At 46.4% G+C, this 19,022-nt stretch overlaps 1 protein-coding gene across 1 annotated transcript in view; it reads right to left on the bottom strand.

Annotated features, from left to right (window-relative positions):
* Positions 1-1,318: 1,318 nt before the first annotated feature.
* The window catches only part of LOC306771222 (chromobox protein homolog 2-like), a 28,524-nt gene continuing 10,820 nt past the window's right edge, over positions 1,319-19,022 (bottom strand). Inside the window, exons 3-5 of the mRNA XM_079260339.1 lie at positions 4,954-5,019; positions 4,095-4,164; positions 1,319-4,020 (exon numbers count right to left, since the gene is read on the bottom strand). Coding sequence (XP_079116465.1) covers positions 2,755-4,020; positions 4,095-4,164; positions 4,954-5,019 — 1,402 coding nt within the window. The 3' untranslated portion in view covers positions 1,319-2,754. The remainder of the gene's footprint in view (positions 4,021-4,094; positions 4,165-4,953; positions 5,020-19,022) is intronic.

The following is a 19,022-nucleotide window of genomic DNA, read 5'->3' as shown; positions in this document are numbered from 1 at the left end:
TCTGAAACTCTCCCATGCATTCTTTTCTTTTTTCTTCCTGGTCCATCCAGGCATGTTCTGTCATTTCTAACAGAGTCTGCCTGAACCAGGCCTTACTGTCATCTTTTTGGAAAAAGGCCCGTGATCTTGAGAGAAATTGCATTATCATTATTGTGTGGGCAACAAATTCCATGGCAGAGCGGCATAGCTAACACGACACCCTGGTTGAACCTGGATGCTGGGCCGAGTGGCTGGTGGTGGATCCAAGGCCTGGAAGCACCTGGCGGATCCTGCCCCTGGTGGAAGCTCATGGATCCAGGGCCTGGAAGCACCTGGCGGATCCTGCCCCTGGTGGAAGCTCATGGATCCTGGGCCTGGTGGAACCTGGCAGTTCCTGAGGCTGGTGGCTGGTGGTGGATTTTGGGACATGTGGTCTGTGTCGACTTCAGAGCTCTACCGCTGCTCTGCTTAAAGGTCATGTCATATGATATCAAAAAGCCAACAAAACTAAAGATAACAGAAAATGAAGTTACTGTACTAAAAAAAAAAAACCTAACAAAAATTCACTCTGTTGTTAAAACTATAAGCAAAAGGGTCAATTTTGAAGTCAATCGTGTATTTTTTGTACGAGAAAATGAAACAATTGAACACCTTTTATTTTCTTGCTCAATCACACAATGTTTTGGAAAGATGTTTTCCAATGATTGAATAATGGAATCAACCATTTTTCTTTTATCACTCATTAAACAATGACTTGTATGGAAAAATATCTAAAATAGTAAATATTTTTTTGTAATGGCAACTTATCGTATACATAAAATTAAGTGGAATAACAGTAAGCCACCATAAATGGTTTTCAAATTAAAAACTATGTGACATCCCTAAAAGTAATAGTAGAGAAGAATCAATCAATACATGAGTTACATAAAACAATGTCTGAGTCTCATCTTTTAAGTTCAGATCCTGTCCTTGGACACACTTAAGCACTTCATTAATCGGACAACCACTGAAACTTCTATTTCTAATGTTATTTTACATCGTTGAAAATGATATAATTTTATACTGTCTTAAATTCAAACAATGGCTTATTTTGTTTCCTCAAATGAGTAAATTTGAGGAATTGTAAATTACTGTAATTTGTAAACTTGTAAATTGTTGCAAATTATATTCAATGTGAATTGTATGACTTATTGTGAGTTGATATAAAGCTTTAAAAAAAAGTTCAGGAGAGGAATTTAGAAATGTGTGCAAAATTATGATCCTATGACATTTTATTTATTTCTTTTTTTATTGTCATTCAGCAGCTGCTGCTGACTGTCCGACAGAGACACCTGCTGGTGAGGATGTGATCTGCACCACGCTGAGCTTTTAAAACTTGAGCTTTATTTCCAATTCCTTCAAACAGCTGAGGCACACAGGCTACAATGTGAAGCTAGTCGGCCAACATGAGCACCACATAGATATCAGATATTACATCATGAAAAAATCTATTTACAAATATAAATTAACACATATTTCAACTCCAGAAGACACTGAGATGTCAAATGTTTTCAAACAGTACAAAACTGGCAAATCGAAGAGATGAGATGCCTCAGTCAGCTCAGATTTGGACCGGACACAATGCAGGACATTCTGTCCACAATACAAGATCAAGACAGTTCACAACGCTCACACCTTTGGTCCGAAGACGATACAAAGAACCTGATGGCACACTTCTTCTCTTGTTTTAGACCCAATGAAGACGTTTAGTCAGGATGCAGGACGAGACTAACTCATTTCCACCAAGACGGCGACAGTCCGGCTCGGAAAGAACCTGAGGGACAGGAGAGGTTTAAACCCAGTTTATTCACCTGCTGGGACGACGGGGAGTTCTCCATAAAACCACACAGGGATAAGGTTCCAGTCAGTTCTAGAAGAAGAGGCTGAAAGCGTTCCTCGCCACGCACGCGCATGTTGCAGCACGCATGTACGGAAAGCCAGCAGTGCCAAAATGATATTCTGAGTTTAACAACTGTTTTAATTCCCAGACTAAACCTGAAGAGAAGTTTTTCCTGAGAACGTGATCACCTGACGGTGGTGAAGCTGCTGACACGCGTGTTGCCAACATGTCTGCAGTGATCCGCTCATACGGGTACATCACTGAGTCCAGGTGTGACCTGACCCTGGACAGGTAGATAAAAACATGCAGTGGTTTCTGTCAGACCGACGCTAAGATCCACCCTTAGCTTGTTTGTCCCCTTCACACGCAGATGTCTCCAGAACACGTTGTTTCTTCGCCTCTGCTGGTTTACATTTCCTTCATGTCAGGTCACTGCTGGTTTTCCATACGAGAACCAGATCTGTGCATGCTCACCAGTCTGGTGGACTGCTGCTCCTCTGGAGGCGGAGCCAGTGGCTCCTCTGCTCTGATTGGTCACTGTGTGCTTTCAAAGTTCCTTTCTATTGGAGGAATGTTTGCCGTATCTGAACCAGGTGTTTTAGTCCGAGTCTGAAACTGGACCCAGACCAGTTTCCGGTCACTGATCTGGATCTGCTTAGAGTTTGCATGGATTTGTTTGTAAGTAAATTTCAAATTAAATGAAAGACAGTTTTTTGATCCGGTTTAAGCTGTCTGGTTCTGATCCAGTTCCGGTTCCAGGTCCGATTTTTTAAAACACCAGGTTCCTCCTGAAAGATCTGCATCTGAGCTGTCAAGTCTCTGGACATAGACCTGGACCTGGGAACGAGGGAGTGGCGTGGGAACCCTGAGCGGATTGGGGTTGCTTCTGTTGTCCCTCAGTGGTTCCGTGAGCTGAAGAAACCCACGCTTGTCGGCGACTCCTTCACCGTTACCGTGACGAAGTTGGCCGTGACGTCGGTGACGAAGACATGCTCCAGGAGGCTCCTTGTGGGCCTCCAGTCGGTCTCCGTGTCCAGCTCGGCGGCGGCATCGCCAAGTCTCGGCCTGCTGTCATCGTGGAACATGGCGGCGTTGTGCTCTGACTCGCTGCTGCTGGTCTCGTCTGAGTCTCCGGTGCTGAGCTCATTCAGGTTGCGGTTCTGGGAGCTCGGCCCGTGTTTCCGGTCGTCCTGCCGGCCAACGCCGCCCCCCACCACCGGACCTCGGCCCAGCTCGGCAGCGCCGCTTGCTGTCTGAGCAGAGCGCTGGGCTCCGGCGGGTGTGCGGGTGTCCTTGGCGTTCCCGCCCCCTGCCTTCATAGCGATGGCAGCGCTCCGGAAGCCGCCGCCAGACGTCTTGCCGACGCTCTGCAGGTTGAGCGCTCGGAGGTTCAGCGCCTGACTGGCTCGGTCTCGAGACGAAGGCGAGGATGAAGATGGTTTGGAGAGGTTGGAGTTGTGCTGCTTGTGCTGGACCAGTCCGGCCTGACCCCCCACGCCATCCTGCCTCCTCTGGGCCATCGGGGACTGGAAGCCGGCGTGCGCTCCGTGCGCCGCTGTGTTGCCACCTTGTTTCAGAAGAGACGCTTTGAAGCTGTCCACCCTGCTTCCCGTTTCTGCAACAACTCGGCGGAGGTCTGAGGTCTGCTTGCAAGGACTGGATTTGCTGTGAGGGGACGAAGACGAGGCGGACAGGGACCGGCTGGTCCAGACGCAGCCGAGGGACCCGGGTCTAGTCTGGCAGAAAGAGCTGCTGGAGGTCTGGGAGCAGGCGGCGGTTTCATCTCTGGGGCTTCGGCTCAGGCCAGGATACGTGAAGCTGGCAGGCTGCAGCGGCTTCTTTACGCCAAGCCGCGACTCGTCTCGGGGAGATCTGATTGGCTGGTGGTGGCGTGGAGGAGGAGGAGGAGGAGGAAGAGGTCGACTCTTCGCCTGTCGTAAAGCTTTCAGGTCGGGATGCAGTGGCTTCCTCCCACGCTTCTTACGGGGCGGATCCGGTTTGGCCAACAGGATCTGGGGTCTTTTCACAGGGTGGATGTGGGGGCTTGGTTTGGCCTTTTTCGTGTGATCTTCATCCTCTGAAGAAGAGGAGGAAGGCGACGATGAGAGGCCAGAGGAAGATGAGGAAGAGGAGCGGCTGTCCTTGGCTGGAGCTGGTGGAGGCTGAGAGACAAAGAGACGACGAGTGAAGAAGAGACGGCGGGCTGGGCAGGACAAGAGGCCGGGTTCAGACCTACCAGGATCTTTCGGGGTCGTCCTCGGGGCCGCTTCCCTTTCTTCTGAAACAGAAGCTCTCGCTCTTGTTCTCTGACAAACAGAAAACAATCAACCATAAAAACAGCAGCAAGTCCGCAGGACGGAGACAATACCAGGAAACTGAAAGCTGGACAGGTGATGCAGCGTCGCCCCGTCGTCATAGTTACACACAGAGCTGGAGACTGAGCTTTGCTAACGGAAGAAATCTTTTGTGATTAGGAATCAGATGGTCACTACTTCCAGAGCGGAAACGTCTGAAGTCTCATTTCTGCTGTAGTTTCATCCCTCCCCCACATCAGCAGGGTTAGCTGTGTGTTCATCCGTCTCCTAGCAACATCACAGTGATGGTGATGAAGATGTGATAAATTATGGTGTTATCATGGATCATTGTGGATTTCTAGAGTGGGGAGGGGGGGGTCGGGTTGAAAAAAACGGAATATCTGGAAGTTTTGCTTCACAGTTTTAAAATCAATATTTTTGTGTAAAAAAACCCCCCCTTTTTTGTAAACCTCCTGGACAGATGGAAACGCTGGAAAACCTCTGTAGATCAGCTGGAGGGTCACATGACCATCACACTTCCACACTGCTGGTCCTGATGCAGGAAGAGGTGGAGCTTGGAGGATAAATGAAGAAATCTCCAACATCCTCCACGAATATCAATCTCGTTTCACATTTTTAACAAAAAAAAACAGCCTATAAATGAACCCAACTTTATCTCCTTGTGCTCCAGCTTGCTGGGTAATTCCAACTGTTTGTAACACAACCGATGTGTCAGCATGTTATCTTCACTTTAGCACAACTGAGCTGACACTCACTGATCATGCAGTTCGACAAACACACCTCTTATGAAAGGCTGCCAACAGCCTTGGGTCCAGAATGTTCTCCTGCGGCTCCCAGCTGTTGTGCCTGCAAACACCAGAAAGACTGTTCAGCTCGCAGGAAGTCACGTCCCAACACACAATCCAGAGGAATGTGTGATGTCCATTAAAGAAAACCCACTCAGTATCATTGTGCGTGTGTGATACATGATTTTTTTTAACATAACATGTAAATATCTGAGACAGGTCAGGACAGAAACACATGAATTCTCCCTGCAGGACGACCACATGGATCCTGCAGACATGGCAGCAGCATGGACACCTGGACTGACGCAGGCAGACAGCAGTCTAGTGGCATCCCACCCAGTTATTCTGGTTTCCACATCAGAGCATCAATGCAAACAGAACCACACACAGGATCCTTCATGCAAACAGAACCACACAGTATTTTCTGCTGGAAACGTCTCGAACATCTGCTTGGAAAAAAAAGCCCCAGGTGAGGAAGATGAATAAACAGGTGAGGAAGAGGAGTAAACAGGTGAGGAAGATGAATAAACAGGTGAGGAAGAGGAGTAAACAGGTGAGGAAGATGAATAAACAGGTGAGGAAGATGAATAAACAGGTGAGGAAGAGGAGTAAACAGGTGAGGAAGATGAATAAACAGGTGAGGAAGAGGAGTAAACAGGTGAGGAAGATGAATAAACAGGTGAGGAAGAGGAGTAAACAGGTGAGGAAGAGTAAACAGGTGAGGAAGAGGAGTAAACATGTGAGGAAGAGGAGTAGACAGGTGAGGAAGAGGAATAAACAGGTGAGGAAGAGGAGTAAACAGGTGAGGAAGATGAATAAACAGGTGAGGAAGAGGAGGAAACAGGTGAGGAAGAGGAGGAAACAGGTGAGGAAGATGAATAAACAGGTGAGGAAGAGGAGTAAACAGGTGAGGAAGAGGAGTAAACAGGTGAGGAAGATGAATAAACAGGTGAGGAAGAGGAGTAAACAGGTGAGGAAGATGAATAAACAGGTGAGGAAGAGGAGTAAACAGGTGAGGAAGATGAATAAACAGGTGAGGAAGATGAATAAACAGGTGAGGAAGAGGAGTAAACAGGTGAGGAAGAGGAGTAAACAGGTGAGGAAGAGGAGTAAACAGGTGAGGAAGAGGAGTAAACAGGTGAGGAAGATGAATAAACAGGTGAGGAAGAGGAGTAAACAGGTGAGGAAGAGGAGGAAAAAGGTGAGGAAGAGGAGTAAACAGCTGAGGAAGAGGAGTAAACAGCTGAGGAAGAGGAGTAAACAGGTGAGGAAGAGGAGTAAACAGGTGAGGAAGATGAATAAACAGGTGAGGAAGAGAAGTAAACAGGTGAGGAAGAGGAGGAAACAGGTGAGGAAGAGGAGGAAACAGGTGAGGAAGAGGAGGAAACAAGTGAGGAAGAGGAGGAAACAGGTGAGGAAGAGGAATAAACAGGTGAGGAACAGGAGTAAACAGGTGAGGAAGATGAATAAACAGGTGAGGAAGAGGAGGAAACAGGTGAGGAAGATGAATAAACAGGTGAGGAAGAGGAGTAAACAGGTGAGGAAGATGAATAAAAAGGTGAGGAAGAGGAGTAAACAGGTGAGGAAGAGGAGGAAACAGGTGAGGAAGAGGAGTAAACTGGTGAGGAAGATGAATAAACAGGTGAGGAAGATGAATAAACAGGTGAGGAAGAGGAGTAAACAGGTGAGGAAGAGGAGTAAACAGGTGAGGAAGAGGAGTAAACAGGTGAGGAAGATGAATAAACAGGTGAGGAAGAGGAGTAAACAGGTGAGGAAGAGGAGGAAAAAGGTGAGGAAGAGGAGTAAACAGCTGAGGAAGAGGAGTAAACAGGTGAGGAAGAGGAGTAAACAGGTGAGGAAGAGGAGTAAACAGGTGAGGAAGATGAATAAACAGGTGAGGAAGAGGAGCAAACAGGTGAGGAAGAGTAAACAGGTGAGGAAGAGGAGTAAACATGTGAGGAAGAGGAGTAGACAGGTGAGGAAGAGGAATAAACAGGTGAGGAAGAGGAGTAAACAGGTGAGGAAGATGAATAAACAGGTGAGGAAGAGGAGGAAACAGGTGAGGAAGATGAATAAACAGGTGAGGAAGAGGAGTAAACAGGTGAGGAAGAGGAGTAAACAGGTGAGGAAGATGAATAAACAGGTGAGGAAGAGGAGTAAACAGGTGAGGAAGAGGAGTAAACAGGTGAGGAAGATGAATAAACAGGTGAGGAAGAGGAGTAAACAGGTGAGGAAGATGAATAAACAGGTGAGGAAGATGAATAAACAGGTGAGGAAGAGGAGTAAACAGGTGAGGAAGAGGAGTAAACAGGTGAGGAAGTGGAGTAAACAGGTGAGGAAGAGGAGTAAACAGGTGAGGAAGATGAATAAACAGGTGAGGAAGAGGAGTAAACAGGTGAGGAAGAGGAGGAAAAAGGTGAGGAAGAGGAGTAAACAGCTGAGGAAGAGGAGTAAACAGGTGAGGAAGAGGAGTAAACAGGTGAGGAAGAGGAGTAAACAGGTGAGGAAGATGAATAAACAGGTGAGGAAGAGAAGTAAACAGGTGAGGAAGAGGAGGAAAAAGGTGAGGAAGAGGAGTAAACAGCTGAGGAAGAGGAGTAAACAGGTGAGGAAGAGGAGTAAACAGGTGAGGAAGAGGAGTAAACAGGTGAGGAAGATGAATAAACAGGTGAGGAAGAGGAGGAAACAGGTGAGGAAGAGGAGGAAACAGGTGAGGAAGAGGAGGAAACAGGTGAGGAAGAGGAGGAAACAAGTGAGGAAGAGGAGGAAACAGGTGAGGAAGAGGAATAAACAGGTGAGGAAGAGGAGTAAACAGGTGAGGAAGATGAATAAACAGGTGAGGAAGAGGAGTAAACAGGTGAGGAAGAGGAGGAAACAGGTGAGGAAGATGAATAAACAGGTGAGGAAGATGAATAAACAGGTGAGGAAGAGGAGGAAACAGGTGAGGAAGAGGAGGAAACAGGTGAGGAAGAGGAGGAAACAAGTGAGGAAGAGGAGGAAACAGGTGAGGAAGAGGAATAAACGGGTGAGGAAGAGGAGTAAACAGGTGAGGAAGAGGAGTAAACAGGTGAGGAAGATGAATAAACAGGTGAGGAAGAGGAGGAAACAGGTGAGGAAGAGGAGTAAACAGGTGAGGAAGAGGAGGAAACAGGTGAGGAAGAGGAGGAAACAGGTGAGGAAGAGGAGGAAACAGGTGAAGAAGAGGAGGAAACAAGTGAGGAAGAGGAGTAAACAGGTGAGGAAGAGGAGTAAACAGGTGAGGAAGATGAATAAACAGGTGAGGAAGAGGAGTAAACAGGTGAGGAAGAGGAGTAAACAGGTGAGGAAGATGAATAAACAGGTGAGGAAGAGGAGTAAACAGGTGAGGAAGAGGAGTAAACAGGTGAGGAAGAGGAGGAAACAGGTGAGGAAGATGAATAAACAGGTGAGGAAGAGGAGTAAACAGGTGAGGAAAAGTAAACAGGTGAGGAAGAGGAGTAAACATGTGAGGAAGAGGAGTAAACAGGTGAGGAAGAGGAGTAAACAGGTGAGGAAGAGGAGTAAACAGGTGAGGAAGATGAATAAACAGGTGAGGAAGAGGAGTAAACAGGTGAGGAAGAGGAGGAAAAAGGTGAGGAAGAGTAGTAAACAGCTAAGGAAGAGGAGTAAACAGGTGAGGAAGAGGAGTAAACAGGTGAGGAAGAGGAGTAAACAGGTGAGGAAGATGAATAAACAGGTGAGGAAGATGAATAAACAGGTGAGGAAGAGAAGTAAACAGGTGAGGAAGAGGAGGAAACAGGTGAGGAAGAGGAGTAAACAGGTGAGGAAGAGGAGGAAACAGGTGAGGAAGATGAATAAACAGGTGAGGAAGAGGAGTAAACAGGTAAGGAAGATGAATAAACAGGTGAGGAAGATGAATAAACAGGTGAGGAAGATGAATAAACAGGTGAGGAAGAGGAGTAAACAGGTGAGGAAGATGAATAAACAGGTGGGGAAGAAGAATAAACAGGTGAGGAAGAGGAGTAAACAGGTGAGGAAGAGGAGTAAAAAGGTGAGGATGAGAAGTAAACAGGTGAGGAAGAGGAGTAAACAGGTGAGGAAGAGGAGGAAAAAGGTGAGGAAGAGGAGTAAACAGGTGAGGAAGAGGAGTAAACAGGTGAGGAAGAGAAGTAAACAGGTGAGGAAGATAAATAAACAGGTGAGGAAGAGAAGTAAACAGGTGAGGAAGAGGAGGAAACAGGTGAGGAAGAGGAGGAAACAGGTGAGGAAGAGGAGGAAACAAGTGAGGAAGAGGAAGAAACAGGTGAGGAAGAGGAATAAACAGGTGAGGAAGAGGAGGAAACAGGTGAGGAAGAGGAGGAAACAGGTGAGGAAGAGGAGGAAACAAGTGAGGAAGAGGAGGAAACAGGTGAGGAAGAGGAATAAACGGGTGGGGAAGAGGAGTAAACAGGTGAGGAAGAGGAGTAAACAGGTGAGGAAGATGAATAAACAGGTGAGGAAGAGGAGGAAACAGGTGAGGAAGAGGAGTAAACAGGTGAGGAAGAGGAGTAAACAGGTGAGGAAGAGGAGGAAACAGGTGAGGAAGAGGAGGAAACAAGTGAGGAAGAGGAGTAAACAGGTGAGGAAGAGGAGTAAACAGGTGAGGAAGAGGAGTAAACAGGTGAGGAAGAGGAGTAAACAGGTGAGGAAGATGAATAAACAGGTGAGGAAGAGGAGGAAACAGGTGAGGAAGAGGAGGAAACAGGTGAGGAAGAGGAGTAAACAGGTGAGGAAGAGGAGGAAACAGGTGAGGAAGATGAATAAACAGGTGAGGAAGAGGAGTAAACAGGTGAGGAAAAGTAAACAGGTGAGGAAGAGGAGTAAACATGTGAGGAAGAGGAGTAGACAGGTGAGGAAGAGGAATAAACAGGTGAGGAAGAGGAGTAAACAGGTGAGGAAGATGAATAAACAGGTGAGGAAGAGGAGGAAACAGGTGAGGAAGAGGAGGAAACAGGTGAGGAAGAGGAGGAAACAGGTGAGGAAGATGAATAAACAGGTGAGGAAGAGGAGTAAACAGGTGAGGAAGAGGAGTAAACAGGTGAGGAAGATGAATAAACAGGTGAGGAAGAGGAGTAAACAGGTGAGGAAGATGAATAAACAGGTGAGGAAGATGAATAAACAGGTGAGGAAGAGGAGTAAACAGGTGAGGAAGAGGAGTAAACAGGTGAGGAAGAGGAGTAAACAGGTGAGGAAGAGGAGTAAACATGTGAGGAAGAGGAGTAGACAGGTGAGGAAGAGGAATAAACAGGTGAGGAAGAGGAGTAAACAGGTGAGGAAGATGAATAAACAGGTGAGGAAGAGGAGGAAACAGGTGAGGAAGAGGAAGAAACAGGTGAGGAAGAGGAGGAAACAGGTGAGGAAGATGAATAAACAGGTGAGGAAGAGGAGGAAACAGGTGAGGAAGAGGAGTAAACAGGTGAGGAAGAGGAGTAAACAGGTGAGGAAGATGAATAAACAGGTGAGGAAGAGGAAGAAACAGGTGAGGAAGAGGAGGAAACAGGTGAGGAAGAGGAGGAAACAGGTGAGGAAGATGAATAAACAGGTGAGGAAGAGGAGTAAACAGGTGAGGAAGAGGAGTAAACAGGTGAGGAAGAGGAGTAAACAGGTGAGGAAGATGAATAAACAGGTGAGGAAGAGGAGTAAACAGGTGAGGAAGAGGAGGAAAAAGGTGAGGAAGAGGAGTAAACAGCTGAGGAAGAGGAGTAAACAGGTGAGGAAGAGGAGTAAACAGGTGAGGAAGAGGAGTAAACAGGTGAGGAAGATGAATAAACAGGTGAGGAAGAGAAGTAAACAGGTGAGGAAGAGGAGGAAACAGGTGAGGAAGAGGAGGAAACAGGTGAGGAAGAGGAGGAAACAAGTGAGGAAGAGGAGGAAACAGGTGAGGAAGAGGAATAAACAGGTGAGGAAGAGGAGTAAACAGGTGAGGAAGATGAATAAACAGGTGAGGAAGAGGAGTAAACAGGTGAGGAAGAGGAGGAAACAGGTGAGGAAGATGAATAAACAGGTGAGGAAGAGGAGTAAACAGGTGAGGAAGATGAATAAACAGGTGAGGAAGATGAATAAACAGGTGAGGAAGAGGAGTAAACAGGTGGGGAAGAAGAATAAACAGGTGAGGAAGAGGAGTAAACAGGTGAGGAAGAGGAGTAAACAGGTGAGGAAGAGGAGTAAACAGGTGAGGAAGAGGAGTAAAAAGGTGAGGATGAGGAGTAAACAGGTGAGGAAGAGGAGTAAACAGGTGAGGAAGAGGAGGAAAAAGGTGAGGAAGAGGAGTAAACAGGTGAGGAAGAGGAATAAACAGGTGAGGAAGAGGAGGAAACAGGTGAGGAAGAGGAGGAAACAGGTGAGGAAGAGGAGGAAACAAGTGAGGAAGAGGAGGAAACAGGTGAGGAAGAGGAATAAACGGGTGAGGAAGAGGAGTAAACAGGTGAGGAAGAGGAGTAAACAGGTGAGGAAGATGAATAAACAGGTGAGGAAGAGGAGGAAACAGGTGAGGAAGAGGAGTAAACAGGTGAGGAAGAGGAGTAAACAGGTGAGGAAGAGGAGGAAACAGGTGAGGAAGAGGAGGAAACAGGTGAGGAAGAGGAGGAAACAAGTGAGGAAGAGGAGTAAACAGGTGAGGAAGATGAGTAAACAGGTGAGGAAGAGGAGTAAACAGGTGAGGAAGAGGAGTAAACAGGTGAGGAAGAGGAGTAAACAGGTGAGGAAGAGGAGTAAACAGGTGAGGAAGAGGAGGAAACAGGTGAGGAAGATGAATAAACAGGTGAGGAAGAGGAGTAAACAGGTGAGGAAAAGTAAACAGGTGAGGAAGAGGAGTAAACATGTGAGGAAGAGGAGTAAACAGGTGAGGAAGATGAATAAACAGGTGAGGAAGATGAATAAACAGGTGAGGAAGAGGAGTAAACAGGTGAGGAAGAGGAGTAAACAGGTGAGGAAGAGGAGTAAACAGGTGAGGAAGATGAATAAACAGGTGAGGAAGAGGAGTAAACAGGTGAGGAAGAGGAGGAAAAAGGTGAGGAAGAGGAGTAAACAGCTGAGGAAGAGGAGTAAACAGGTGAGGAAGAGGAGTAAACAGGTGAGGAAGAGGAGTAAACAGGTGAGGAAGATGAATAAACAGGTGAGGAAGATGAATAAACAGGTGAGGAAGAGAAGTAAACAGGTGAGGAAGAGGAGGAAACAGGTGAGGAAGAGGAGGAAACAGGTGAGGAAGAGGAGGAAACAAGTGAGGAAGAGGAGGAAACAGGTGAGGAAGAGGAATAAACAGGTGAGGAAGAGGAGTAAACAGGTGAGGAAGATGAATAAACAGGTGAGGAAGAGGAGTAAACAGGTGAGGAAGAGGAGGAAACAGGTGAGGAAGATGAATAAACAGGTGAGGAAGAGGAGTAAACAGGTGAGGAAGATGAATAAACAGGTGAGGAAGAGGAGTAAACAGGTGAGGAAGATGAATAAACAGGTGAGGAAGAGGAGTAAACAGGTGAGGAAGAGGAGTAAACAGGTGAGGAAGATGAATAAACAGGTGAGGAAGAGGAATAAACAGGTGAGGAAGAGGAGTAAACAGGTGGGGAAGAAGAATTAACAGGTGAGGAAGAGGAGTAAACAGGTGAGGAAGAGGAGTAAACAGGTGAGGAAGAGGAGTAAAAAGGTGAGGATGAGAAGTAAACAGGTGAGGAAGAGGAGTAAACAGGTGAGGAAGAGGAGGAAAAAGGTGAGGAAGAGGAGTAAACAGGTGAGGAAGAGGAGTAAACAGGTGAGGAAGAGGAGTAAACAGGTGAGGAAGATGAATAAACAGGTGAGGAAGATAAATAAACAGGTGAGGAAGAGAAGTAAACAGGTGAGGAAGAGGAGTAAACAGGTGAGGAAGAGGAGGAAACAGGTGAGGAAGAGGAGGAAACAAGTGAGGAAGAGGAGGAAACAGGTGAGGAAGAGGAATAAACAGGTGAGGAAGAGGAGGAAACAGGTGAGGAAGAGGAGTAAACAGGTGAGGAAGATGAATAAACAGGTGAGGAAGAGGAGGAAACAGGTGAGGAAGAGGAGTAAACAGGTGAGGAAGAGGAGTAAACAGGTGAGGAAGAGGAGGAAACAGGTGAGGAAGAGGAGGAAACAAGTGAGGAAGAGGAGTAAACAGGTGAGGAAGAGGAGTAAACAGGTGAGGAAGATGAATAAAAAGGTGAGGAAGAGGAGTAAACAGGTGAGGAAGAGGAGTAAACAGGTGAGGAAGATGAATAAACAGGTGAGGAAGAGGAGTAAACAGGTGAGGAAGAGGAGTAAACAGGTGAGGAAGATGAATAAACAGGTGAGGAAGAGGAGGAAACAGGTGAGGAAGAGGAGGAAACAGGTGAGGAAGAGGAGTAAACAGGTGAGGAAAAGTAAACAGGTGAGGAAGAGGAGTAAACATGTGAGGAAGAGGAGTAGACAGGTGAGGAAAAGTAAACAGGTGAGGAAGAGGAGTAAACATGTGAGGAAGAGGAGTAGACAGGTGAGGAAGAGGAATAAACAGGTGAGGAAGAGGAGTAAACAGGTGAGGAAGATGAATAAACAGGTGAGGAAGAGGAGGAAACAGGTGAGGAAGAGGAGGAAACAGGTGAGGAAGAGGAGGAAACAGGTGAGGAAGAGGAGTAAACAGGTGAGGAAGAGGAGTAGACAGGTGAGGAAGAGGAATAAACAGGTGAGGAAGAGGAGTAAACAGGTGAGGAAGATGAATAAACAGGTGAGGAAGAGGAAGAAACAGGTGAGGAAGAGGAGGAAACAGGTGAGGAAGAGGAGGAAACAGGTGAGGAAGATGAATAAACCGGTGAGGAAGAGGAGGAAACAGGTGAGGAAGAGGAGGAAACAGGTGAGGAAGAGGAGGAAACAGGCGAGGAAGAGGAGGAAACAGGTGAGGAAGAGGAGGAAACAGGTGAGGAAGAGGAGTAAACAGGTGAGGAAGAGGAGTAAACAGGTGAGGAAGAGGAGTAAACAGGCGAGGAAGAGGAGGAAACAGGCGAGGAAGAGGAGTAAACAGGTGAGAAAGAGGAGGAAACAGGTGAGGAAGAGGAGGAAACAGGTGAGGAAGAGGAATAAACAGGTGAGGAAGATGAATAAACAGGTGAGGAAGAGAAGTAAACAGGTGAGGAAGAGGAGGAAACAGGTGAGGAAGAGGAGGAAACAGGTGAGGAAGAGGAATAAACAGGTGAGGAAGAGGAGTAAACAGGTGAGGAAGAGGAGTAAACAGGCGAGGAAGAGGAGTAAACATGTGAGGAAGAGGAGTAAACAGGTGAGGAAGATGAATAAACAGGTGAGGAAGAGGAGTAAACAGGTGAGGAAGAGGAATAAACAGGTGAGGAAGAGGAGTAAACAGGTGAGGAAGATGAATAAACAGGTGAGGAAGAGGAGTAAACAGGTGAGGAAGAGGAATAAACAGGTGAGGAAGAGGAGTAAACAGGTGAGGAAGATGAATAAACAGGTGAGGAAGAGGAGTAAACAGGTGAGGAAGATGAATAAACAGGTGAGGAAGAGGAGTAAACAGGTGAGGAAGATGAATAAACAGGTGAGGAAGATGAATAAACAGGAGAGGAAGAGAAGTAAACAGGTGAGGAAGAGGAGGAAACAGGTGAGGAAGAGGAGTAAACAGGTGAGGAAGAGGAGGAAACAAGTGAGGAAGAGGAGGAAACAGGTGAGGAAGAGGAATAAACAGGTGAGGAAGAGGAGTAAACAGGTGAGGAAGATGAATAAACAGGTGAGGAAGAGGAGGAAACAGGTGAGGAAGAGGAGGAAACAGGTGAGGAAGATGAATGAACAGGTGAGGAAGATGAATAAACAGGTGAGGAAGATGAATAAACAGGTGAGGAAGAGGAGTAAACAGGTGAGGAAGAGGAGTAAACAGGTGAGGAAGAGGAGGAAACAAGTGAGGAAGAGGAGGAAACAGGTGAGGAAGATGAATAAACAGGTGAGGAAGAGGAGTAAACAGGTGAGGAAGAAGAGTAAACAGGTGAGGAAGATGAATAAACAGGTGAGGAAGAGGAGTAAACAGGTGAGGAAGAGGAGTAAACAGGTGAGGAAGATGAATAAACAGGTGAGGAAGAGTAGTGAACTGGTGAGGAAGATGAATAAACAGGTGAGGAAGAGGAGTAAACAGGTGAGGAAGATGAATAAACAGGTGAGGAAGATGAATAAACAGGTGAGGAAGAGAAGTAAACAGGTGAGGAAGAGGAGTAAACAGGTGAGGAAGAGGAGGAAACAGGTGAGGAAGAGGAGTAAACAAGTGAGGAAGAGGAGGAAACAGGTGAGGAAGAGGAATAAACAGGTGAGGAAGAGGAGTAAACAGGTGAGGAAGATGAATAAACAGGTGAGGAAGAGGAGTAAACAGGTGAGGAAGAGGAGTAAACAGGTGAGGAAGATGAATGAACAGGTGAGGAAGATGAATAAACAGGTGAGGAAGAGGAGTAAACAGGTGAGGAAGATGAATAAACAGGTGAGGAAGAGGAGGAAACAGGTGAGGAAGAAGAGTAAACAGGTGAGGAAGATGAATAAACAGGTGAGGAAGAGGAGGAAAAAGGTGAGGAAGAGGAGTAAAAAGGTGAGGAAGAGGAGTAAACAGGTGAGGGAGATGAATAAACAGGTGAGGAAGATGAATAAACAGGTGAGGAAGAGGAGTAAACAGGTGAGGAAGATGAATAAACAGGTGAGGAAGATGAATAAACAGGTGAGGAAGATGAATAAACAGGTGAGGAAGAGGAGTAAACAGGTGAGGAAGATGAATAAACAGGTGAGGAAGATGAATAAACAGGTGAGGAAGAGGAGTAAACAGGTGAGGAAGATGAGTAAACAGGTGAGGAAGATGAATAAACAGGTGAGGAAGAGAAGTAAACAGGTGAGGAAGATGAGTAAACAGGTGAGGAAGATGAATAAACAGGTGAGGAAGAGGAGTAAACAGGTGAGGAAGAGGAGTAAACAGGTGAGGAAGAGGAGTAAACAGGTGAGGAAGATGAATAAACAGGTGAGGAAGAGGAGTAAACAGGTGAGGAAGAGGAGTAAACAGGTGAGGAAGAGGAGGAAAAAGGTGAGGAAGAGGAGTAAACAGGTGAGGAAGAGGAGTAAACAGGTGAGGAAGAGGAGTAAACAGGTGCGGAAGAAGAGTAAACAGGTCAGGAAGAGGAGTAAACAGGTGAGGAAGATGAATAAACAGGTGAGGAAGAGGAGGAAACAGGTGAGGAAGAGGAGGAAACAGGTGAGGAAGAGGAGGAAACAGGTGAGGAAGATGAATAAACAGGTGAGGAAGAGGAGTAAACAGGTGAGGAAGAGGAGTAAACAGGTGAGGAAGATGAATAAACAGGTGAGGAAGATGAATAAACAGGTGAGGAAGAGGAGTAAACAGGTGAGGAAGAGGAGGAAACAGGTGAGGAAGAGGAGGAAACAGGTGAGGAAGAGGAGTAAACAGGTGAGGAAGAGGAGTAAACATGTGAGGAAGAGGAATAAACAGGTGAGGAAGAGGAGTAAACAGGTGAGGAAGATGAATAAACAGGTGAGGAAGAGGAGGAAACAGGTGAGGAAGAGGAGGAAACAGGTGAGGAAGATGAATAAACAGGTGAGGAAGAGGAGTAAACAGGTGAGGAAGAGGAGTAAACAGGTGAGGAAGATGAATAAACAGGTGAGGAAGAGGAGTAAACAGGTGAGGAAGAGGAGTAAACAGGTGAGGAAGATGAATAAACAGGTGAGGAAGAGGAGTAAACAGGTGAGGAAGAGGAGTAAACAGGTGAGGAAGATGAATAAACAGGTGAGGCAGAGGAGTAGACAGGTGAGGAAGAGGAGTAAACATGTGAGGAAGAGGAGTAGACAGGTGAGGAAGAGGAATAAACAGGTGAGGAAGAGGAGTAAACAGGTGAGGAAGATGAATAAACAGGTGAGGAAGAGGAAGAAACAGGTGAGGAAGAGGAGGAAACAGGTGAGGAAGAGGAGGAAACAGGTGAGGAAGAGGAGGAAACAGGTGAGGAAGATGAATAAACCGGTGAGGAAGAGGAGGAAACAGGTGAGGAAGAGGAGGAAACAGGTGAGGAAGAGGAGGAAACAGGCGAGGAAGGGGAGGAAACAGGTGAGGAAGAGGAGGAAACAGGTGAGGAAGAGGAGTAAACAGGTGAGGAAGAGGAGTAAACAGGTGAGGAAGAGGAGTAAACAGGCGAGGAAGAGGAGGAAACAGGCGAGGAAGAGGAGTAAACAGGTGAGAAAGAGGAGGAAACAGGTGAGGAAGAGGAGGAAACAGGTGAGGAAGAGGAATAAACAGGTGAGGAAGATGAATAAACAGGTGAGGAAGAGAAGTAAACAGGTGAGGAAGAGGAGGAAACAGGTGAGGAAGAGGAGGAAACAGGTGAGGAAGATGAATAAACAGGTGAGGAAGAGGAGTAAACAGGTGAGGAAGAGGAGTAAACAGGTGAGGAAGATGAATAAACAGGTGAGGAAGATGAATAAACAGGTGAGGAAGAGGAGGAAACTGGTGAGGAAGATGAATAAACAGGTGAGGAAGAGGAGTAAACAGGTGAGGAAGAGGAGTAAACAGGTGAGGAAGATGAATAAACAGGTGAGGAAGAGAAGTAAACAGGTGAGGAAGAGGAGTAAACAGGTGAGGAAGAGGAGGAAACAAGTGATGAAGAGGAGTAAACAGGTGAGGAAGAGGAATAAACAGGTGAGGAAGAGGAGTAAACAGGTGAGGAAGAGGAGTAAACAGGTGAGGAAGAGGAGTAAACAGGTGAGGAAGATGAATGAACAGGTGAGGAAGATGAATAAACAGGTGAGGAAGAGGAGTAAACAGGTGAGGAAGATGAATAAACAGGTGAGGAAGAGGAGTAAACAGGTGAGGAAGATGAATAAACAGGTGAGGAAGATGAATAAACAGGTGAGGAAGAGAAGTAAACAGGTGAGGAAGAGGAGTAAACAGGTGAGGAAGAGGAGTAAACAGGTGAGGAAGAGGAGGAAACAAGTGAGGAAGAGGAGGAAACAGGTGAGGAAGAGGAATAAACAGGTGAGGAAGAGGAGTAAACAGGTGAGGAAGATGAATAAACAGGTGAGGAAGAGGAGGAAACAGGTGAGGAAGAGGAGGAAACAGGTGAGGAAGATGAATGAACAGGTGAGGAAGATGAATAAACAGGTGAGGAAGATGAATAAACAGGTGAGGAAGAGGAGTAAACAGGTGAGGAAGAGGAGTAAACAGGTGAGGAAGAGGAGGAAACAAGTGAGGAAGATGAATAAACAGGTGAGGAAGAGGAGTAAACAGGTGAGGAAGAAGAGTAAACAGGTGAGGAAGATGAATAAACAGGTGAGGAAGAGGAGTAAACAGGTGAGGAAGAGGAGTAAACAGGTGAGGAAGATGAATAAACAGGTGAGGAAGAGTAGTGAACTGGTGAGGAAGATGAATAAACAGGTGAGGAAGAGGAGTAAACAGGTGAGGAAGATGAATAAACAGGTGAGGAAGATGAATAAACAGGTGAGGAAGAGAAGTAAACAGGTGAGGAAGAGGAGTAAACAGGTGAGGAAGAGGAGGAAACAGGTGAGGAAGAGGAGTAAACAAGTGAGGAAGAGGAGGAAACAGGTGAGGAAGAGGAATAAACAGGTGAGGAAGAGGAGTAAACAGGTGAGGAAGATGAATAAACAGGTGAGGAAGAGGAGTAAACAGGTGAGGAAGAGGAGTAAACAGGTGAGGAAGAGGAGTAAACAGGTGAGGAAGATGAATGAACAGGTGAGGAAGATGAATAAACAGGTGAGGAAGAGGAGGAAACAGGTGAGGAAGAGGAGGAAACAGGTGAGGAAGAAGAGTAAACAGGTGAGGAAGATGAATAAACAGGTGAGGAAGAGGAGGAAAAAGGTGAGGAAGAGGAGTAAAAAGGTGAGGAAGAGGAGTAAACAGGTGAGGGAGATGAATAAACAGGTGAGGAAGAGGAGTAAACAGGTGAGGAAGATGAATAAACAGGTGAGGAAGAGGAGTAAACAGGTGAGGAAGAGGAGTAAACAGGTGAGGAAGATGAATAAACAGGTGAGGAAGATGAATAAACAGGTGAGGAAGAGGAGTAAACAGGTGAGGAA

The sequence above is a fragment of the Telmatherina bonti genome (genome assembly GCF_933228915.1).
Source record: "Telmatherina bonti genome assembly, chromosome: 21".
NCBI lineage: Eukaryota > Metazoa > Chordata > Actinopteri > Atheriniformes > Telmatherinidae > Telmatherina > Telmatherina bonti.
Note: the sequence above shows the minus strand (reverse complement) of the source record. Positions and strands in the feature narration are given on the sequence as shown.